Source organism: Mizuhopecten yessoensis, unplaced genomic scaffold (assembly GCF_002113885.1).
Source record: "Mizuhopecten yessoensis strain PY_sf001 unplaced genomic scaffold, ASM211388v2 scaffold10591, whole genome shotgun sequence".
NCBI lineage: Eukaryota > Metazoa > Mollusca > Bivalvia > Pectinida > Pectinidae > Mizuhopecten > Mizuhopecten yessoensis.
Window position 1 is genome coordinate 683,489 of NW_018408623.1, and position 24,279 is coordinate 707,767.

At 33.7% G+C, this 24,279-nt stretch overlaps 2 protein-coding genes across 5 annotated transcripts in view; one reads left to right on the forward strand and one right to left on the reverse strand.

Moving 5' to 3' along the window:
- The window catches only part of LOC110461232 (zinc finger MYND domain-containing protein 10-like), an 18,634-nt gene extending 7,543 nt beyond the window's left edge, over positions 1–11,091 (reverse strand). For both annotated transcript variants that reach the window (XM_021514623.1, XM_021514622.1), the window contains exons 1-10: positions 10,898–11,091; positions 9,691–9,799; positions 8,693–8,806; positions 8,014–8,147; positions 6,488–6,569; positions 5,858–5,946; positions 5,394–5,494; positions 4,517–4,599; positions 3,402–3,491; positions 95–220 (exon numbers count right to left, since the gene is read on the reverse strand). In XM_021514623.1, the coding sequence (XP_021370298.1) occupies positions 95–220; positions 3,402–3,491; positions 4,517–4,599; positions 5,394–5,494; positions 5,858–5,946; positions 6,488–6,569; positions 8,014–8,147; positions 8,693–8,806; positions 9,691–9,799; positions 10,898–10,995 (1,026 nt within the window). In that variant the 5' untranslated portion in view covers positions 10,996–11,091. The remainder of the gene's footprint in view (positions 1–94; positions 221–3,401; positions 3,492–4,516; positions 4,600–5,393; positions 5,495–5,857; positions 5,947–6,487; positions 6,570–8,013; positions 8,148–8,692; positions 8,807–9,690; positions 9,800–10,897) is intronic.
- A 2,674-nt stretch (positions 11,092–13,765) lies between these two features.
- LOC110461209 (adipocyte plasma membrane-associated protein-like) lies at positions 13,766–23,181 on the forward strand. 3 transcript variants are annotated; one of them, XR_002464095.1, is made up of 10 exons: positions 13,766–14,137; positions 14,552–14,644; positions 16,275–16,396; positions 16,644–16,742; positions 17,226–17,375; positions 17,981–18,093; positions 18,814–18,974; positions 20,506–20,707; positions 21,086–21,484; positions 21,664–23,181. XR_002464095.1 is itself a non-coding variant. In XM_021514582.1 (10 exons), the coding sequence occupies exons 1-9, from the start codon at positions 14,094–14,096 to the stop codon at positions 21,293–21,295; spliced, it is 1,194 nt and encodes a 397-aa protein (XP_021370257.1). In that variant the 5' UTR covers positions 13,766–14,093; the 3' UTR covers positions 21,296–21,318; positions 21,522–23,181. The 3 variants fall into 3 exon arrangements, 2 of the variants coding, with proteins under 2 accessions (XP_021370257.1, XP_021370256.1); XM_021514582.1 differs by having other exon boundaries at positions 21,086–21,318; positions 21,522–23,181; XM_021514581.1 differs by having other exon boundaries at positions 21,086–23,181.
- Positions 23,182–24,279: the final 1,098 nt, after the last annotated feature.

Consider the following 24,279-nt stretch of genomic DNA (forward strand, 5'->3'; position numbering starts at 1 on the left):
GGGGGGTTATAATTATACACTACATTATCATTCTAAGACCAGGCATTAATTCAGTGGGGGTCAGGTCCATCCTAAATGGTCATATGTAACTTACCTGTTCCAAGATCAGGTCTTTCTTTGCTGGAGGTGGGTCCATCATGGACAAGTGTTCTAAATATCGCTGCATCTCGGCCAAGACAGGTAACTGGTCCAGCATTATTTCAGTCAGGTAAGATCTCAGCTGTAGGTCAAAGGTTGAAATTTAAATCAAGGAAAGGTCAAAGGTTAAATCAATATGTCTAAAACCTCAATCTGCTAACCATGCCATAAGTTCATACCAAAGAACTATAATGTTTAATGTATAACAATGTATAACTAAAACAATGTATAACTAAAACAATGTATAACAATGTATAACAATGTATGTATTATCTTTGCATAACTGTCTCACTCTGTCTTGCATCTAGTCAACATTGTAACCATTATGTAGAGTCTTGTCAACATCATCTAGTTAACATTGTATCCATTATGTAGTCTTGTCAACATCTTCTAGTCAACATTGTAACAATTATGTAGTCTTGTCAACATCATCTCGTCAACATTGTAACCATTATGAAGAGTCTTGTCAACATCTTCTAGTCAACATTGTAACCATTATGTAGTCTTGTCGACATCATCTAGTCAACATTGTAACCATTATGTAGTGTCTTGTCAGCATTGCATCTAGTCAACAATATAACAATTATGTAGTCTTGTCAACATCATCTAGTCAACATTGTAACCATTATGTAGAGTCTTGTAAACATCATCTAGTCAACATTGTAACCATTATGTAGGGTCTTGTCAACATCATCTAGTCAACATTGTAACCATTATGTAGAGTCTTGTCAACATTGCATCTAGTCAACATTGTAACCATTATCTAGTTAACACTGTCTCTAGTTAACACTGTCTCTAGTTAACACTGTATCAAGTTAGCACTGTATCACATTAACACTATATCTAGTTAACACTGTATCTAGCTAACACTACATCTAGTTAACACTATATCTAGTTAACACTATATCTAGTTAACACTGTATCAAGTTAACACTGTATCACATTAACACTATATCTAGTTAACACTGTATCTAGTTAACACTATATCTAGTTAACACTATATCTAGTTAACACTGTATCAAGTTAACACTGTATCACATTAACACTTATCTAGTTAACACTGTATCTAGTTAACACTGTATCAAGTTAACACTGTATCAAGTTAACACTGTATCAAGTTAACACTGTCTCTAGTTAACACTGTATCAAGTTAACACTGTCTCTAGTTAACACTTATCTAGTTAACACTGTCTCTAGTTAACACTGTATCAAGTTAACACTGTATCACATTAACACTATATCTAGTTAACACTATATCTAGTTAACACTGTATATATTTAACACTGTATCAAGTTAACACTGTATCAAGTTAACACAGTATATAGTTAACACTTATCTAGTTAACACTGTATCAAGTTAACACTGTATCAAGTTAACACTGTCTCTAGTTAACACTTTATCAAGTTAACACTGTCTCTAGTTAACACTTATCTAGTTAACACTGTATCTAGTTAACACTGTATCAAGTTAACACTGTATCACATTAACACTATATCTAGTTAACACTATATCTAGTTAACACTGTATATATTTAACACTGTATCAAGTTAACACTGTATCAAGTTAACACAGTATATAGTTAACACTTATCTAGTTAACACTGTATCAAGTTAACACTGTATCAAGTTAACACTGTCTCTAGTTAACACTGTATCAAGTTAACACTGTCTCTAGTTAACACTTATCTAGTTAACACTGTATCTAGTTAACACTGTATCAAGTTAACACTGTATCACATTAACACTATATCTAGTTAACACTATATCTAGTTAACACTGTATATATTTAACACTGTATCAAGTTAACACTGTATCAAGTTAACACAGTATATAGTTAACACTTATCTAGTTAACACTGTATCAAGTTAACACTGTATCAAGTTAACACTGTCTCTAGTTAACACTGTATCAAGTTAACACTGTCTCTAGTTAACACTTATCTAGTTAACACTGTATCTAGTTAACACTGTATCAAGTTAACACTGTATCACATTAACACTATATCTAGTTAACACTATATCTAGTTAACACTGTATATATTTAACACTGTATCAAGTTAACACTGTATCAAGTTACCACAGTATATAGTTAACACTTATCTAGTTAACACTGTATCAAGTTAACACTGTATCAAGTTAACACTGTCTCTAGTTAACACTGTATCAAGTTAACACTGTCTCTAGTTAACACTTATCTAGTTAACACTGTATCACATTAACACTGTATCAAGTTAACACTGTCTCTAGTTAACACTGTATCAAGTTAACACTGTCTCTAGTTAACACTTATCTAGTTAACACTGTATCACATTAACACTGTATCAAGTTAACACTGTCTCTAGTTAACACTGTATCAAGTTAACACTGTCTCTAGTTAACACTTATCTAGTTAACACTGTATCACATTAACACTGTATCAAGTTAACACTGTCTCTAGTTAACACTGTATCAAGTTAACACTGTCTCTAGTTAACACTTATCTAGTTAACACTGTATCACATTAACACTGTATCAAGTTAACACTGTATCTAGTTAACACTGTATCAAGTTAACACTGTATCAAGTTAACACTGTCTCTAGTTAACACTGTATCAAGTTAACACTGTCTCTAGTTAACACTTATCTAGTTAACACTGTATCACATTAACACTGTATCAAGTTAACACTGTATCAAGTTAACACTGTCTCTAGTTAACACTGTATCAAGTTAACACTGTCTCTAGTTAACACTTATCTAGTTAACACTGTATCACATTAACACTGTATCAAGTTAACACTGTATCAAGTTAACACTGTCTCTAGTTAACACTGTATCAAGTTAACACTGTCTCTAGTTAACACTGTATCAAGTTAACACTGTCTCTAGTTAACACTTATCTAGTTAACACTGTATCACATTAACACTGTATCAAGTTAACACTGTATCAAGTTAACACTGTCTCTAGTTAACACTGTATCAAGTTAACACTGTCTCTAGTTAACACTTATCTAGTTAACACTGTATCACATTAACACTATATCTAGTTAACACTGTATCAAGTTAACACTGTCTCTAGTTAACACTGTATCAAGTTAACACTGTCTCTAGTTAACACTGTATCTAGTTAACACTGTCTCTAGTTAACACTGTATCATGTTAACACTGTCTCTAGTTAACACTGTATCAAGTTAACACTGTACCTAGTTAACACTATATCTCAACAACATTTTATCTTGTTAACATTGTATCCAGGCTTGTTGTTTTATACAGAAATCTATAACATACCTTCAATATAACATTTTTTCTGTAGGAGTTTAAGTCATACTTTTGTTGACAAGTCTGGTTCATCAGCAGCTGGAATAGGGCTAACCACACCTGTAAAAGTGTTAAAATAAACAGCTTAAAGAGATAACAACACCTGTAAAAATGGACATCTGAAAAGGATAACAGGGCATCTCAAAGATGTTCAATTAAACATTTTTGGAAACCACTTCCTGTACACAAGTATCTGAACATCACTGTATGTTAACTATCAGAGTCCAAATTTCAATAACTGTTGAGCAGTTTGATACATTGGTATACCCCAGGAAAATCGATTCTTGGTATTGTCTGTTGTGTTTGCTATATTGGGGTATAAATGATATCAACAAAATTAGGCCTCTCAACCTTCAGTTCTGTACTTAAATGGGGTTATTTTTTAGATAAAACTGTACCTTGTACAGGATGAATTATAATTTGTTTTACGGACCGATATTAATATTTGTATTTTGTTTGATGTTGTTGCAAAACATGAGTGACAGGTATTATTTTTTGTTATCAATTGACTGTACTCTCTCCCCACCATTCAAGGGAGGTAATAGAATGCAGTAATCAGTCACTAGTCACCATCACCAAAGAACAGTTTAGTTTTTTTGGAGACAGTTTGAGAAAGCTTGAATCTATACATCCATGTGTAACAAAGCTTTCCAAACCTAGTACAACATGGTTCCCTTCTATAAGTGTCTTATATCATTTCTGTCCTTTACAGTCTGTACAAAAACATGACCCATGCTTGTATAATGACCTAATACTTACTTAAAACTTCTACAATATTATACCTCTCCATGACATCTTGAAGACAAAAAATGAAAACAATGGATTCACACTCCATAATTGACAGATGAACGGACTGATCACAGTATATGACATTACTAGATAGTATAGGACTGTGTCTCCATTACCTCATGATCATTCACCCCTGACGCCACGTTTGAACTCTTCCAATTCATAGGTTGGAATAGCTCAATATGAAATTTTAGGTGTGAATGAGTTAATAGGTCTAATTAAAATGAAATCTCAAAATCATCATCCTGTTAAATACTACATAAAAGTTTGATATATATGGGGTTGGAGCTACCCACCTGTCCCTCTGTCTTGGTCAGTTTGAAACTGTCCTCTCGGCTGACCTCCTGCCATTTATTGTCCATGAACTTGTACTGCTTGTCTGTCAATCAAAATGTGTCGCATTGTCAATTACACAACACTATATGTTATCAACGAGATATAATTACATTGTCAACCTGTTAATTTTTATGAGGAACATAAAATAATTTCGCATGAATTTCGCAAATACATGATACCTGTTATTTATGAGCTTAAGTACTTTTGACACATGCACTTATGAGAGTAAAAGTTAAAAAAATTATTGAAAGTAGGTGTTGGATGATCTGTGTGCTCAGCTATTATGCATGAAATAGATTTCTGAAAAAGAAAATCACCAAATATTAATATGTAAATGAAAAACATGTTGGTTTTTTTAATTGCTGGGTCTAGCAAAATTGAAATTATTAATTCCACTAAAAAGTCACAGTTCAAATAAATGTACAAAACATTACATTGATTATCAATCAAATTACATTGCCACTGCAAAAAGAAATATTATATGATGTCATTACTTAAAATAAAGTAAGTATTAAAATTTCAACCATAAAGTAAACAAAATTAAAACCATTCTGCAAAGTCTTTCTACGTAAAATTACACATGAAGAAAGGTTTTGCATTTCTTATAAATGCATCTAGAATTATTCAGATTCACACACTTTGAACATCATGACAAATTAACTGTAATTGTATGTAATTATAAGGGTTTCATATGCCTTCAAATGTCAGAAACAACATATTATATGAATGCTTCTTGTTATTTACAAATGTATCATAGCTACCCAATGGATAAGCTGAGGCCTAGGTGAGAAGTAGCTTAACCAGGGTGAAATGAAATGACTTTGGTTGATGAGTTACCTCCCTTCCGTTTACACCATGGTGGATTCTCCACAAGCTGTACAAGCAGGATGGGGACATCGTGTGTGTTCAGTACTCGGCTCAAAACACTCATGGGCAAGCTGAAACACAAAACATAATAAAGTTATTTAGTAATCAGCTCAAAACACTTACAAGACAGGCTGAAACAAAACACATATAACTGGCTCAAAGCAATCAGAAGCATGCACAAACACAACACATAATAGAGTGATATTTGACTGAAAACACGCAGAGGTAGGCTGAAACACTGCACATAATTAATGCAGTAATAATGGATGGTAATGTTTTGTGTGCTGTACTGAATTGAAAAACACCTACTAAAACAAGCTACTAAAACATCAACACAGTGCCATTTTGTTAAAAGCTTCAGCTACACGTGATACAAGCTTATGACTGTATTGTGAAGCAACTGAATGCCATCATATAGTTAAGTGTATACCTACCATTCTATATGATCAACGATGTAGCGTAGTAGAGACAGCACTTTAATACAGATCTCAAAGTTTAGTTTTTTGTCCTGCTCTTGTAGCTCCTGGAACAAAAAGGAAATACACATCTTAACAGGAAAGAGATTAGTGTGATTCAACCAGGGATTGAACCCATGACCCCACGGTCTTCCTGGTCAGACGCTCTACCACTGAGCTAAAGGAAAATTCCCTCTAGTGCGAAGCTAGAAGATGACCGTAATCCTACGTACAATTAAAATCTGCCACACATACATAGCGTAAATATTATTTGATGTAGATAAGGGCTGTTATGGAATTAATCCATATGCCATATAAATTACAATTTTCAATGCATTTTACAGAATTATAGTTGTTCAAATTTTTTAATATTTAGAAAAAAACACAAAATTTAAAACAAACAAAATACAAAAAAAAAGCAGGGTTCAAAATCAGGACCTTTACGTACACTGCCAGTCCTACATTGTATGTTTTACCAAAGTTGCTATCAAGGAATAATGGGAAAAAACATTGAGCACTAAGTGCAGTGTACGTAATATATTAACAATAACCTGTTAATTCCTGAATGGTTGTCATGGTGACAGTTTAGATTGAATTCAAAGTTGTTACCTCCATATTTGCTTTGTTTTCACTATCTGCAGTTATTTCTCCGTCCTCTTCATCAGAATCCTCATTCTCTCGTTCCTGCATTCTAATGTTTATAAAGTAATATTTGTAGAGTCTATAGATAATCATTATGATAACATCTACATTTATCAGCAAAACAAATTCTGATATTCCCTCATCACTCACATGTCAACTTGCTCCTAACTGTTTTTTCTACAAAGTCCTTTTTTTCTTTTTAATTTCAGTCTTAATTTTGATAGAAAAAATATTTTTTTAAGAAACCAATATTAAATTACAAAAAAACACACATTTTTCAGAAGAAATTTAAATATGCAGTTGCTTGTATATCCAGACTGCATGTAAATAGCACCACTTTGGAGAACTCTATGATGAAAACTCAATTATCACAAATTATCAGGAAATATATGCAGAGTATTAATCTTCAAATGTGATGAAACATTATGTAAGGTAGGATATATCCCTAATAGTACTGAACTACTGGACTGTTACTTTCTATTCTGTGCATTCAAAGCTGCCTATTCAGGTGCAGATGGTAGAATAAGTGGTGGAGTTTTTGTACACACACTTACGGATCCCTCTACCACTGCCAAAAATGTAACTGCATTCGAAACTTATTTTTCCGGCAGGTCTATAGATTTGATAAATCATTTTTCCGGCAGGTCTATAGATTTGATAAATCATGTTAAAAAGTAAAGCATACCTTGCAGGACTTTTATGAAAACATTTGTCAGATGATCATGGAGATGAAATAAACAAAATATAATCAACAAACGTGAGGCCAAACTGGATCCATATGAACCTCAGACTACAGATTGTTATACCATCACTGAAACCGATTGAGCTACCTTGACGACGGAAGTGTACCAACCCAAACGTGCTACAGGTATATCCAAACAGAAGTTAAGGGGAGGTAACTGTATACAGGAATAATGGCATCACAGTGGGAAAGGGATACAAAAATTTACTTTATTACAGAATTGATTACTAGTATGTTTTTGTCAGCAAATCTTATAAGTAACCCATTCAAAACGATACACCAACATCACTAGGATATGACCTTGTTACCTATTCCCTTAGTTTTTCGATGCATTTACACTTTTTATTTTTGTCCTTTGAAACTATACGAAATAGAAAATTTAAAGGTTCTCCCATTGAATACCAGTTATATTTCACTAGATAAGGACAAATTTATGGATATTTTTTCACTCATGCCATGGTACTCTGCCATACTTATGAAATATATGTGGTTTTCAACAGGAAACTATAGAATTATATCAATATACATTAATTAAAAAAGATTATGAAATGCAAATATTTAAGGTGATTTTCTTTACAGTGTTTTACAGCCAAGAATGGGCTTCTTACCACTTCCAGGATATTAAAAATCAGGGAAACTTTCCTTATTTCTATAAAACATTTTCCCTATTCATGCAGGCTCCTGCTGTTGCAATACTTAGATATGTAATTCACTGATTAGAAGTCCCTAAATGAGACAGGTGTTTTGTTACCTGGCAACAATTTGTGTGAGTTTCCGGTAGCAGTAGTCGACAAGATCTGTGATCTGATCCTCAGCATTCTCACAACTCTCACGAAAAAACATGGTGGTCTCCAGCAGGGTGGCTACTGTTGCTTCATGGTAGAGCTAAATGAGACACAAACCCATGTAGTCCTCCATTCCCTAGACATGAGTGATTAAAACTCAAATCTGGTGTAACTTACTGATAAGCATCAAAGCATTTGAACATGGAAGATTTTTTATCACTTCAAATGTAGATTTTCCAAGAAAATGATGGTGCTACATGAAATATTTTGAAACACAACATATTATAAATGTTACTTCAGACTCAAGGAAAGACCAAATTTTTAACTTAACCTCATAAAGCAACTACGAAAATCTTAGCAAAAAATTGCAGGACAATAATAAGCTAGCAAGCTGTTCCCCCTTAGATCTTGACAGGATGTAAGGCATCATTTAATTTTAAAGTTTTTTTTTTTTTTTGTAATGATAACACTAATATATATTACTGTAATATGTAAACATTGTATAATATTAACTGAGCGAAATTCATATGATTGTACCCTGACAATATTCTGACAAAATATATCAGTTTCAATAACTCAACGTAAGTGGGGTTTTTGCATGAAGTACATATGTACAATTTTAGTGAAAGATATACATGTACTCACCACCATGTAAATTGGGAATGTTGTTTTAGGTTCAAAGTCCATCTCGATCAATGCAGAGAAAATCTTTTCTTTCCACACCTCTGTTACCAGTAGATCATAGATCAGCACAGCAAACTGTATCAACATCAAATATACCTTACTATAACAGTAAAAACAAGAGCACATAGATTTATGGTTTACAGAAAACTCATAAAGGATAGTTCAATTTATCGAGTATGTGCAGTGTGAATGAATCGTGAATTACGTTGATTTATGTATTACTGCAAAATTATATAGAAGAGTTCAATTTATTAATTATAAAAATAAAGATTAAAAAAAATAATGAATATCAAACTCATGCAACATATTTTTATTATGAATACATGTACAAAGGTTGAAATTGAATACAATATGAAGTCTGCAGAGCAGTAAAAAGGTCAAGTGACCAAAGGACAATAACTCTAGGTTTAGAACTTAATTTTCAATTCACAAGCAAAGTTTTGCATGTCAAAAGTATACTGGATAAATTGAATATTTATTGTATAACAATTATGAAACAAACTACATCAACTTATATTGATCACTCTCGCAGGCCTTGATGGAAGGGGGTCTTATTGTGGGAGAAAACCGGACCAACTATGAACTTCCATATTTAATGATATATTTTTGTTCATTATAATTTCACACTTCACACTTCCTGGCTACCGATCAAAACCTACAGACCGAGAAACGACATATGAGAATGTTTTGACGTGCAATGTTCAACTTTACTTGGGTAAGCATGTTTGTTGTAAGTTAATTAAAATTAATGTAACTCTCATAAAAACTGACTTCAAATGTTTGTGAAGTAAACAGCTATACAAAGTTTCATCAAAATTTGTCCAAAATAATATATATGGAGTGATAAATGTTAAAACAAAGCCTTCCAACATTGGACTTTTTACAGCTGCTTACAAACTGGCTAGAATGTGTATTAAATGTTAAATATGATACAATGGAGCATGGTAATTTTTACAAACCTTTCCAGATGAGATGAAGAAATCCTTCACAAACTCGTCTTCCTGGGCGGAAGCATTCATCACAGCCTGCATGTTGAGTTTCTCCAGCATCTCATGCTGCCTTGACCAACTGTAAATCAAAATTTCAAGTTTTAGATTGTATTTTTTAAAAATAGCTATACATGTAGTTAGTTTCCAATATTCCCATATTACTCTAGTGTAATCTCTTTAAGTTCACTTGCTGTTATAGTTTCTCTATAAATGTGTAGCAGATTTTAATACACATAGAATTAAAGTCCCCTTCAGTCTGTGTTAGTGGGATTTCGCCCTTAGCTCAGTCAGTTGAGCTCAGACAAAAAATCAACAATAACACAACACATACCTCACATATATCGATAAATGGATTATTTGTTGTCCAAATCCATTCTTATCATCATCAACAGCTGCTAAATTCCGTCAAAAGAGTTATCATTTTTCAATCGTTCAAAATTTTGAACAATTGAAAACTTAGGACTCTACTGACGGAATTTAGCAGGTGTTGTGGATAATAAGAGCGGATTTAGATCAATAAATAATCCATTTATCGATATGTGTCATAGTAGATTTTTGTTGTCAGCACCTTAAAACTCTTCAGATGTACACCAAACGGTGTCAGAGAATTCCACGTTTTCATATAGGTTGCGCTTTGGCCCCACAACAGACATATGTCTGTCAAAATGTCTAAGTCTGGTGTCAGGGCCTGAGGAAACTCCGACTATACATCCATAAGATTATATTATGGGTGAACTATTGAGAGACAATGCTATTTATTTATAGTACCTGCATGTGATTATTGTTACAATTTGTATCAGTTTTGAATTATTTACCAAAAATAATTATTAAGCCTCATCATTACGGAGATAAGTGTTAGCACCATATAAACGTACATGGTCTGTGGGTCAATATAGATAAACGTACATGGTCTGTGGGTCAATATAGCGTTACACTGAAGGTTCGACATCATGGGATTTTTCAAGAGAAAATGCATGGCCATAGGAAACTGTCAAAATTTAATTTTAACGAAGTTTCTGGTATGTTTACGGGTACATTAAAAACAATATTCAGCATATCACCGTATTGAAGTATAAGTTACACTGGTCATTTTAGGTGGAGCATTTACAAAAACAATATTTTGGATTATTAAGTGGCATTGTTGTTTACCATAGAAACCGAACACCGAAAAACTTACTCTGGACTTCCGACATCTCTAAGCTTGTATTTCACCAAGTGTTCCACGTAGGCTTCAGCCTCGACGGACATCAACACGTGGCCCGTTTCTCCACTCATATTTTTTATCCAAATGTAGATTTATTGTCAAATATTAACGTTTCTCTTGTAAATCCGGCGTCGGTATTTCACACAGGCACATGCATGCTTGGTCGACTTGTAAACTTCCGGTTATACGGAGAAAAGGCTCGAGGTCAATTTTGATACGTTAAAATTTTGGACGTAATTTATTTCGAACAATCCAATGTTTGAAACATAATAAAAATATATATATTTTAACACTTTATAACATATTACCATTTATGAATTATATGTTTGATCGAGAGAGAAATGCATGATACGGGCAAGAAAGAGGAATTTGGCGGGAAATTCAAAATTGTAGAGGGAACTATGACCTGCAAAAGATAGCTTAGGTCATCCAATATCTGATATTTGAAAATATTAATAAAAAGATTTAATTTAAAAAGTATTCACTGAGATTAGTCAGAGTAGCTAGACATTAAACATTGGAATTTATTATCAATTTCCATTTTAAAGGACTAAATGTATGGTCACAGTTATGTTATCTAAGTCTGTGGTATGGTTTCGGGCCTGTTTTGGCCCCCAAATGGATCAAAATTCAAAACCTTTAAATGAACTTTGAAATGAATGTTTCTTTTATTTCGAATACTTCCTAAATACTTTTATGAAAATATTTATTTATATTTCTAATTATTGTTGCCATGGTAACAAGTTCAAATTTGCATAAATTAGAAAATTTTGAATATTCAGTGAATATTGGGATATTTTGCATAGTTTTTCTTCTAGAAACTATAGAGCGCATGCTTGAACAAACTTCATATAAAAGGATAATATGTAGGCACCTGTAATACACCTTTAGGAGAAATATAAAGTTTGTTCAAGAGTGCGCTCTATGGTAGCTAAGAGAAAAACTAGGTGAAAACCTGTCAAAATTGACTGAATTATCAAATTTCAATAATTTATGCAGAAAATGACCTGTTACCATGGCAGCCAAAATTGAAAACACAAATAAATGTTAGCATAATAGTACTGGGGAAGTATTCAAAATTAATAAACATTTGTTTGAAAGTTCTATTGCTGATTTTTATTTTTTTATGGATTAAAAATAAATTGGGGGCCTGAATTTTTAATTAAGGCCCAAACCATACATAGTCCTTTATAATACCTGAGGCTGTCTGCTGAGTGATCATACCTGCCTGTGACCCGTTACTACCGGAACTTTAACCCTTCACCCGCTTTAATAATTTCACACGCCGCCGGGACCAGGAATTTGGATTCTATTATATTACACATGCGCAATTCATGATCCCGTGACCAGTGAGTGTATGGAAAAAACAAAGTAGAAAAGCCTTTAAACTTCATCAGAGCTGAATTAATGGACATCATGAATGAATGTATTTATTTAATATTTCTTCATTTAGAAGAAATGTACATTGTGACTAATTGACAAAACCTTTTCTCTGATCTCAAATCACCTGAAGAGCCCCACTATAGATATCAGAAATTATACTGGATCAATTTTTCGCTAGAAAAATAATGTTTTAATTCTTCAAGCAATCATTGCTGGAGCAGACTCCATTATAACCACGGAGTTAGATTCTTCAAGTCTGTGCTTGTAACTGAATCCTGCTCTTCAACATTTTTTGTAGATTTACGGTAGTAAACATTGAAAACAATTTCATTTTCTTAGATCAGGTACATGTAAGGTAAATGAATGTAATTATTATATTCCTTTTTAGAAAAAATCTCCATTTTAACAAATTGACAAAAACTTTTCTCTGTTCTCTGATCGCAACAATTTATTTTTGCAACCAACAATTTTCAATCTTAAGGATCTTGTTTCAGTGACTCAAGTACAATCTGTAATAACCATGGGTGGTAGATAAAAAGATGATACTCACTAGAATAATAGGTACATCCACGGACTTAGATAATCTAATTACGTGGTACATCCTATTAATAGTAATGGTCATACACGAACGAACCTGTGAGGTCAGTAATAAAAATTCTAATTAGATCTATTTCAGAATATCTTTTAGAAATTGGAAATGTCATATTGATACAAGATTTATAAAATCATCTGTAAGTGGAATAATACAATAATCATGTCGTACATTACGTATTGCTATTAGAATATCTGGGTCATTCTGGTCAGTGACATATTCCTCAGTCATGTTATAAACTTATCCATGGCAAAACTCCTTTCACTCATGAACAGTTAATACTAGCATTTTACATACATGTAGATCCACTATATACTGTACATTTTACATACATATAGATCCACTATATACTGTACATTTTACAAACATGTAGATCCACTATATACTGTACATTTTACACGCTTGTTTGAATGACACTATATATCTAAAGTGCATCAACAAAGACAGTGTTTTTTTTAACATAATTTTACAACCGCCTGTTTCTTTATGGATTTGGAAAATAAAGCATTAATTTTATTAAAATTGGGAATATATTCCTTTTTTTTGGGTCCTTTTTGGAAAATAATGTACTTTCTACATTTAGGGAGGGGAAACAGACTGTATTCGGCTGTAAATTTGAGCAAAAAAATATCACTGGAAGACAGTGTACTATATATTAACCTATAATGTTGTGATATTTTGCCTGTGGTCAAGATTAACTATACCAGACCACCATCACTGTTGTATTTAGCTGCTGGCCCTTGACCATAATACTGACCCAGACAGTGAGACAGGTGATTATACAGGCCCAGACAGAGGCACCAAGGGGGAATCTAAACGCTATAAAGATAAACACACCCACAACACCAACAACTTGGCAGCACACATGTACCTATGTACTATATGTATATTGGTTTCTGGTCACAGCAGAAAGCCTTATATATACAGACCTGTTTATTATTAGAACACATTTCACCATTATAAATTTTTACTGGCTACACCATGAATACCCAGATTTTAAATAATATACAAGTGTGTCAGTTCAGCTGACCACTGTTAGTATACAATTGTATTTCTGAATGTCTGACCATCAGTGGTCAGTGTATGTCTGACTGGGAGTTTTGAAATGTCCAGTTTGAGTTCACCTGACCTCACATCTGATATCCCCTACAACCTGTGCAGTACAAAGAGCAGAAAAGGCATTGACCGGTCAGCATGTTTGACCTCAAGCAGCTGTCCTTAACCCAGGAATTGAAAGGGTCAGTATTTTTTTATGTTGACTTTATAAAATTGGTATGGGCTAGCTAAACTAGACTGAGGCTGTTAAATTTGAACAAAAAAATACCTTCTTATTGCCAGTTAAGATCCATTGTTATGTCATCTTGATTTCCATATGTACTAAAATCATTGCTAAAATACTGGATTATCATGGATTTGGGGAGATAAACAACATGAACCAAGTGAAAAGTGACCTTTAAGTTTTGTATGAGAAAACTTTGTGTAAACAGCCATCTCTGTGTACTTTAACCATGGGTCAAACCTAGGCTGACTATGTCCTGGGCAAGGTAATACGTTAAAGACAATTATAGTAACTAGAGGTAAGTGTCATTTTCTGTCATGATTCATTGTATTTTTTTTCATTTCATATAAAAGAGAAATGTTCTGTTCAATAGGGTGCCGTCGGTATGGCTAGTGTCAGGACTATTTGGACTTTTGGTGATCTACGTTTCCGTCATACCATCACCGATAGAGTCGAACTTTTATATGTAAGTATCATGTCCAAAAAATCTAAATGTACTCCTATACGTATAGATAACCACTGTATATAGAGGTGACCTCAGTAATATAAACACTGTATAGAAAGGAGACCTATGTTATATATAAACTGTATATAGAGATGACCTCTAATATAAACACTGTATATAGAGGTGACCTCTGTAATTTAAACACTGTATAGAAAGGAGACCTATGTTATATATAAACTGTATATAGAGATGACCTCTGTAATATAAACACTGTGTATAGAGGTGACCTCTGTAATATAAACACTGTATAGAAAGGAGACCTATGTTATATATAAACTGTATATAGAGATGACCTCTGTAATATAAACACTGTATATAGAGGTGACCTCTGTAATATAAACACTGTACATAGAGGTCACCTCTGTAATATAAACACTGTACATAGAGGTCACCTCTGTAATATAAACACTGTATAAAGAGGTCACCTCAGTACTATAAACACTACATAGAGGTGACCTCTGTAATATAATCCTGTACATAGAGGATACCTCTGTAATATAAACACTGTATATAGAGGAGACCTCTGCAATATAAACACTGTATATAGAGGAGACCTCTGCAATATAAACACTGTATATATATGTGACCCCTGTAATATAAACACTATATATATGTGACCTCTGTAATATAAACACTATATAGATGTGACCTCTGTAATATAAACACTGTATAGAAAGGAGACCTATGTTATATATAAACTGTATATAGAGATGACCTCTGTAATATAAACACTGTATGTAGAGGTCACCTCTGTAATATAAACACTGTATATAGAGGTGACCTCTGTAATATAAACACTGTACATAGAGGTCACCTCTGTAATATAAACACTGTACATAGAGGTCACCTCTGTAATATAAACACTGTATAAAGAGGTCACCTCAGTACTATAAACACTACATAGAGGTGACCTCTGTAATATAATCCTGTACATAGAGGATACCTCTGTAATATAAACACTGTATATAGAGGAGACCTCTGCAATATAAACACTGTATATAGAGGAGACCTCTGCAATATAAACACTGTATATATATGTGACCCCTGTAATATAAACACTATATATATGTGACCTCTGTAATATAAACACTATATAGATGTGACCTCTGTAATATAAACACTGTATAGAAAGGAGACCTATGTTATATATAAACTGTATATAGAGATGACCTCTGTAATATAAACACTGTATGTAGAGGTCACCTCTGTAATATAAACACTGTATATAGAGGTGACCTCTGTAATATAAACACTGTACATAGAGGTCACCTCTGTAATATAAACACTGTACATAGAGGTCACCTCTGTAATATAAACACTGTATAAAGAGGTCACCTCAGTACTATAAACACTACATAGAGGTGACCTCTGTAATATAATCCTGTACATAGAGGATACCTCTGTTATATAAACACTGTATATAGAGGAGACCTCTGCAATATAAACACTGTATATATATGTGACCCCTGTAATATAAACACTATATATATGTGACCTCTGTAATATAAACACTATATAGATGTGACCCCTGTAATATAAACACTATATAGATGTGACCTCTGTAATATAAACACTGTATCTGTATTTCTAGTTATCCTAAACCCCTTCCTGTACTGGAGGGTGCTCTTCAAAGAAACAACCTACTACAGAAGGCTAACAAACTGTTTGAGGGACAGCTGTTAGGCCCAGAGTCCATAACTGCGGGCACAAATGGTAAATATCACCATATATAAAATTCAAGAAACATCTATTGAAAAAAATCAGTGAAAACATATTAAGCACTGGATATATGTATATACTTTATATACAATTGCATATTGAAACAATATTTAATGTGTTCATAACTGTAGTATAATTGGCAATGCAGAAAGTCCCATACCTTATTTATGTAATGAACAGTTGAGTCAAACGATGAAAATTTTCAATTTTGAGTTTTATATCAAGCGCTCATGGGTTATAGGAATACTGTACACAGGAGCCCAGGATGGGAGGATTCTAGCCTTCAACAACACCCACCTCTGGACCGTAACACGAACAGGGCAGGAGGTCCCAGGATGTGGTGAGATGTGGTTCATCATGATCACAAATACAAGGAAATATCAAACTTAAATTTCAGACAAAAAAGCTAAAAGTGTGGATAAAAGAGCAGTTAATTGCTTTGTTTTTTTCTTTGTTCATTTCATATCCTACTGTTGAAACAGATTTTTTTTACTACTTTCAAACTTTCAAAAATATTTCATTAATATTAAAGGTACCTTATTTTTTCACCTTTCAAAGACTTTAGGATACAAGCGAAAAAGACACACAATTTTTGAGGAAATTAACAAAACGTTGTCCGTATGGAGATGCAACATTGCCACTTTTCAACATCCTTAGAAAATAAAAGATTGTGAACGATTGCAAATCCATCTATTGTGAAAGAAAAAGAATGATCAGTTGAGAATAATTAAAATGAAGTTTTAAACACAAACAAAAGAAAATACACATGCATACCTGTTTAGATAATAGAGACAGCTTTAATTAATTATCTTTCTTTTCCCAGGATCTTTTGAAATGGAGCCAGTTTGTGGGCGACCTAAAGGGTTAAAGGTCAACAGAGACGGCGACCTCCTGGTTCTTGATGCATACTTTGGTCTTTTGAAAGTCAACATCAGCACTGGTCAGATTGAGACGCTACTGTCTAGTGACATTGGTACTACTGTTTAATCTGTCACTGCAAAAGAAGAAAAATTCACAAAAACAGAAAATTCATAAATATTTGCGGTGCAAAATATGACATTGTGATTGTAAAGGTATATCACAAATTCGTAACAATGAAGTGCTTTCAATCCTTACGGGATCTTTTGATGTATAATTTTTATAGGATATGACACATACATAAAATATCTATAATTTCAACTGCAATTTCCTCTAAAGACATTACCATAAGAAATTGCATCCATAGGGCTATGAACACAAATGGATCAGCATCTTTTTGAAGCATCTCATCCCGCCTCGAATAACATGAGACAACTGTTAGAAGCAAACATCTTGGTGATGTGTTATTTCAGGAAGCTCGTTTGCACTGACGACATTTCAAATTGGAAACTATGATGGAATATATATCTGTATTAAGGTCAATAATAACTAAATGGAAGGATTGAATGGCAGTTTTTAATATTGAAGCCGTATGAAATTGGAAAAATGTTGTTCAATCCTTAATTATATGATCACATGGTCAATAGCTAGTAAACAATGACAAAATGACAACTGTGTACTATCAGATGGTTATAAGAAATATTGTGTTTACCATTTTAGGTATTGAGGGAGTCCCATTCTCCTTTCTCAATAGTCTTGACATCTCCCGCTCCGGGCTTGTATACTTCACAGACTCCACCACCAGGTGGGGCCGCCGTCATTACAGATACGAGGTAAATTTAATCCTCTATTTGGTGTTGAAAAATTGTTTTATTTCATAAGTTAGTTGCTATCAGGTCACAGTGAGAAATCAGGTAAGCATGTCTGTTTACAGAGCCATGTTCTATCCCCACAGCTGTGCACTCTCTCACAAACGCATTGGTTCAGTATTGGGACTGTGTTCACCTATAGGATGAAGACCCTAAGAAAAAGTTATCTTGTAATAGTAAATACAACGACACATCTTGTTGACATTCAATAATGTAATGTGTACCTCTCGCAGAAAAAAAAGACTTTCTTACAGAAACTATACCTGTATGTTGAATAAACTACATGACTGTGTGATTTAGAAGATACCAATTCAATCATTGTATGGACATTACTTGGACTTTCTACTCTTGGAAGATGTTAATTTACGAATGAGTTAAGAAAGTTTTCTAAAGCGAAAATTAATATCTTGTGAAAGTAAAGTGATTTATAATGGTCAAAGTTGGTTGTTTCCCTATAATGGAAGACACAGACACATTTGTGCCATCAAGGTTTTGAGAGTATACACAGATTTTAGATCAACCCCATGTATTGGCATAACGTATTAAAGGATGCAGATAGGTTTTACATTTGCTTAACTTGTTGGTTTAGACAGGTTTTATTGTGGGGCAATGTGTTGTTATGGACAGGTTTCAGTATAGCCCAATGTGTTGGTTTGGACAGGTCACCGTCACAGTCTGTTTTAGGTAATGGAGGTGAACGCCCTTGGAAGACTTATAGAGTATAATCCTGAGACAAAGACAGCCCGACTACTGCTGGGAAATCTCCACCTAGCCAATGGAATCGCATTGTCACAGGACGAAACCTTCATCCTCATTGCTGAGATGAGTGTTTGTCGCTTGAGAAGGTAATTAAGACCTCTGGTATAGTCACACACATTTACTACTATCAAATATACATATGTAACAGGCCGAAAAAAATGCACAGCTAGACTGGGATTAAAACCTGGCACCTTCCAAACATAAGATGGATGCTTTACCAATTCAGCTACCTGGTTGCCGTTGATCGACCCAGTCCATGTCCTCTACATTCCTCCCTCCTTTTTCTGAGTCATTGCCCCTAAAGACGACACTGTTTACAACCAAGGTTTCGGGTATACCCTTACCAAGCATACAAACAGTAACTTGAACAAGATTTGGTTTGAGGCACCACTTTAACAGGAGAGGGGAAATGTAAATTTAAAACCAGGATTTGAACCTGGGACCCTCCAACTTTAGACGGGCGTTAAAACCAATTGAGCTCCTTGGACTGGCTACACATGCACTGTTATATAATGGAACTTTATTAGACAAGACACTTCAAGTCTCATATTCCACTTCAATTTTTCTATCAAAGCAAACACTTTTCTTCACATTATTCTGCCAGATGACTCATCAGTTTTATTGAATAAATTGAAGATACTGTGAAATCACTAATTAGTGTGGAGTTTTTAATTTCATTGATTTTGTGGATAATCTTCATCAGCAAATTTATAGATCCACCAAGTGATTACAAGTTTGATATAAAGCAATTCTATGTTTGAGTGGATACTCGTAATCCACAAATTCATGTACCCACAAAAGGGTGTTTTGTCAGAAAATCATAAAATTAGAGTTCCAAGAAAATATTTGATTTCACGGTATTTTAAATGCAGTTTGTATTTATAAGATTTTCTGTGTTTTCTGTTTGTTCATCATGGGCTGAAGAAAGAGAATAAAAATAATTGTGCATATTTGTTGATAGTCCGAGTTATTCTGACGTTTCATCAACTTTTTTCGTTAATCGACGACAGACCGATATGAAAAAAGTTGATAAAACGTCAGAATAATTCGGACTAATTTGTTGAATTTTTCATGCACATACTTAAAACCTGATAACCAGCAATGAGCTGGTGATAGCCTGTAGGCCTGATAATGAGTCTGGTATTCTGGTATAGCAAATTTTCCTAATTACTAAAACAGGTGCTTAATTAAGATTAATGCCAATCTTAAGGGTCCAGTATGCAAGATTTCTAGATTATCAGTGTTCTCATTAAAAGCTGGCTGTGGAAAAACTAACCTGTTATTCTGCTATTCATCAACTTTAAACAGCTATTTTTTTCAGCATTCATATCGGTTAATTCAATATATAAAGAACATTCAACCAACTGATTTTAAGAAATCAACCACCTGTTTCAGAACTTAATCACAACACTGATTATTCACTTTTTATTTTTGTACCATGGTCATATTTAAAATTAACCTTTCTACACAAAACCCTGTATAGTCAGGAAACCTGTATAAATCTACCCTGTACTATGAATTTCTATGTAACACTGAATCGGAACCTCTCCAATCCAAATACAATATATATATCTACTGGTCTGTGTTGTTTAATGGACAAGATTTACTGCATTGTAGATTGTACCTCAAAGGACCAAAGGCTGGACAGACAGACATTTTTGCAGACAACTTACCGGGTTACCCTGACAACATCAAAATAAACAGTCATGGGAATTTCTATGTTGGCCTGGGGGCTGTAAGGTACGAAGGAGTCAGTAAAATTGGGCCCTTCCTAGACCTGGTCGGACCCTTTCCTGGAATCAAAAACTTCATAGCTAAGGTAAGTTTTAAAAAAAAGGCTTGTCTTGAACGCCCTGAAAATTCATTTCTATTTTAAGTTGTTGTAAGTACTTAATAAAACTTTATTTCTATCATTTTTTTCCTTCTTTTGAGTCAAATTTAAGTACAATAATGGCTTAGTCTCAAGAATACATGAAGTTAATCTATTAGGAATTTCCCATTGAAAAACTTGCATAAAAAATTACAAAATATATATTACTGCCAATAAAATGGCTTTGCACAGTCGAAATGGAAAATACGTTAAATAAGTCATAAGCTTGAGGAACAAAGGGATGATAAAGTTCAGTGACTGTCACGTGATTATGAACTAAAGTTTGTTGCTGCTATGACTTCAGATTGATTTCCTGTCTGTCACCAGGTGACGCCGCTGTTCCTTTTCGATCTTTTTGTCCCAAGACATGCAATCGTTCTGGAATTCAGTCCTGAAGGCAAAGTCGTCACAAGTCTACATGACCCCACTGGAGGGGTCACCTCAGCAGTGGGCGAAGCGTACGAACACCAAGGCTATATCTACCTCGCTCACTTCAAAAGTACATTCATAGGACAGATAGATATCAGGGATATCTAGCAAAGTGCATTAAAATTGGACAGATATCAAAGATATCCAGTTAAGTGTATTCATAGGACAGATATATATACCAGGTATCAGGGATATCTATAAAATCCAGCTACTGTATTCTTAGGATAGATATATACCAGGTATCAGGGATATCTATAAGATCCAGCTACGTGTATTCTTAGGACAGATATTTACTGGGTATCAGGGATATCTAGTCCTTATACAGGACAGACACATATCAAAGATATCCAGTTAAGTGTATTCATAGGACAGATATATATACCAGGTATCAGGGATATCTATTTAAGTCCTTATACAGGACAGACAGATATCAAAGATAACCAGTTACCTGTGTTCTTAGGACAGATATATACTAGGTATCAGGGATATCTATAAGATCCAGTTACGTGTATTCTTAGGACAGATATTTACTGGGTATCAGGGATATCTATAAGATCCAGTTACGTGTATTCTTAGGACAGATATATACCAGGTATCAGGAATATCTGTAATATCCAGTTACGTGTATTCTTAGGACAGATATTTACTGGGTATCAGGGATATCTATTAGATATCCAGTTAAGTGTGTTGATAGGACAGAAATATACCTGCTACAGGGATATCTATTAAAGTCCATTTACGAAGGATAGACAGATATCAAAGATATCCCTTTAAGTGTGTTGATAGGACAGAAATATACCAGGTATCAGGGATATCTATTAAAGTCCATTTACGAAGGATAGACAGATATCAAAAATATCCCTTTAAGTGTATATATATAGGACAGACAGGTATCAGGGATATATATACAAAGTAGGTTAGTGTATTCATAGAATAGACAGCGAATAAAAGACATTTTTAAAGGAAAACCATATATCAACACTGATTAATATCAAGGATATATCCTGAAAAATGACAGAGATATCTATAAAAGTACATTCACAAAGGACAGACACATATCAAAGATATCCAGTTAAGTGTATTCATAGGGTAGGCCGATATCGGGATATCAAGTTAAATACATTCATAGGGTAGGCCGATATCGGGATATCAAGTAAAATACATTTATAGAACAGACCGACATCAGGGTTTAGCGTAACAAGGATATCCAGAAAATTATGTCTATTAAGGAAAGATAGATACCAAGGGTATCCTGTAGGGTGAATGAATAAGTCCTCATGAAATATTAATAACCCCTGTAATTTATCACAGAATTTTAATCTAGAAAAAAACCTATAGTTAAATTACTACTGCCTACTGTCAGAAAACAATATCAGTGAAATAATTAGTATATTACAGTATATTCTTATAGCATAATGTAAAACAATTAAGAAACCAGGTGCCATTTCTAATTTAGTACTTGGTGTTAACTGTACCTACTGTTCTAGAAATTTTGTGACACACAGAGAGTTATGTCCCCTTTTCTGTTAAGCTTCTAATTTGGCTACTGCCTTCTCCAATTTGTGTATAAGCTAGTTGATATCACTCACTCTATTAATATCATTAACTTAGCTTCTTGTTGTATTCATACCTCATGTTATATAAAAGCAGAGACCTGATATGTATACTCTTTGATAAATACTTCTCTGATAAAAGTAATTGTTAATTCTTTTACATGATTCTTGTCAACCACAAAGGATGCACATTATTAGACTGTTAAATAAACATCATTCTATACAGATGCTTTCTGCGGTATATTAGGACATACTTTATATTTTAATGAATATTAATGTGAAATTTTCTAGTTCTTCAACTTAAAAAAAAGGATCTTATGATAGTTTACACTTGGTGTTAACTATATACTCTTATTTGAAGAATCTGCAAGGAGTTATGTCCCTTATTCTGTAACACTAGGGCTGTTGCCAAATCGTTTTTAATAAAGTTATTTAAGAAGTTGTCTTGTCAGTTTTATCAATTACAATAGAAACAAACAGTAATGTCTTCCTTAATTTCACACCCTTCCAGTACTTGTACAGACATCAGGGCCCGTATTCAAGAAACCATTCTCACGCTCCAGCATGGACTCCGTGCTTAATGCAACATTCTTTTAGTGGCAATGCACTTACATCTTGTGATATGGTCAAAACTTCCTGTGAAACCATAATTATAAAACAATGCTCCTTTCGAAGGTTCTTCAAATATATTTCAAACCCTGAACCATATGTACTCTGTTCTTATTTCATTAACAAACAAGAAAATGGGCTTGAGCACAGAATCTGAGTTTGAGCATGAGAACGGTTTCATGAATACCCGATTTATCTTGATGATAAGAAAAAAGAGCATAGTTAAGTGGCACGGTATCTTTAAGTACAGAATATCAGGGCAGTTTTCCTGATAACTGATAAAACTTATTATTTTAGTGACCAATATGTCTGGATGAAATAATTCAAACCTACATGTATATATATACAGGCCATTATTTCAGTATTTCCAACTTCTCAAAGGACAGATCAGTATTGGAAATGGTAAACAATTTAACATAGGATAGAAATGAGGTTATATTTACACATAAGATCAGCAGAGAGAAGCCTAAAACTTAACAGATATAAAGTCACGTTTCTGATTACAAAGGCTAAAAAGATTGTATTTGACAAGAAATCTTGATTTGGATGCAATACTGATAACATACAACTCGGCGTTTGGATGGGTGAGTACCCCTCACTGTCAGAACTTGATCAACCTGTTGTGTTCTTTGTCGATTGGTCCTTTCTACTTAGAAATCTAGCTTGGAACGATGTCAACAAAGCTGCTGTATCAGTGTGGATCTCTACAGGCTCTTTGGCAGTGCCTTGTCTATCTCTCCGATCTTTCCGCTGATAAACACTTGCATCTTACTATTCTGTCTTGATATGTGCCAAAATAACAAAATGCTGATGTAAGACCATACAATTTGATTTAAATTCATGAATGAAACTATTCCAATGTTATTTTTTTGTTAGAGAAGTCATGTGAAATTACTAATATTTGTGGGGGTTTTAATTTCTTTGATTTCT

Excerpts from the sequence above, each read along its gene's own strand:
- LOC110461209 (XM_021514581.1), top strand. The coding sequence starts at position 14,094 with ATGTTTGACCTCAAGCAGCTGTCCTTAACCCAGGAATTGAAAGG. Across the intron at positions 16,743-17,225 it reads GCAGGAGGTCCCAGGATGTG|GATCTTTTGAAATGGAGCCA; the intron begins GTGAGATGTGGT and ends TTCTTTTCCCAG. Across the intron at positions 17,376-17,980 it reads GCTACTGTCTAGTGACATTG|GTATTGAGGGAGTCCCATTC; the intron begins GTACTACTGTTT and ends TTACCATTTTAG.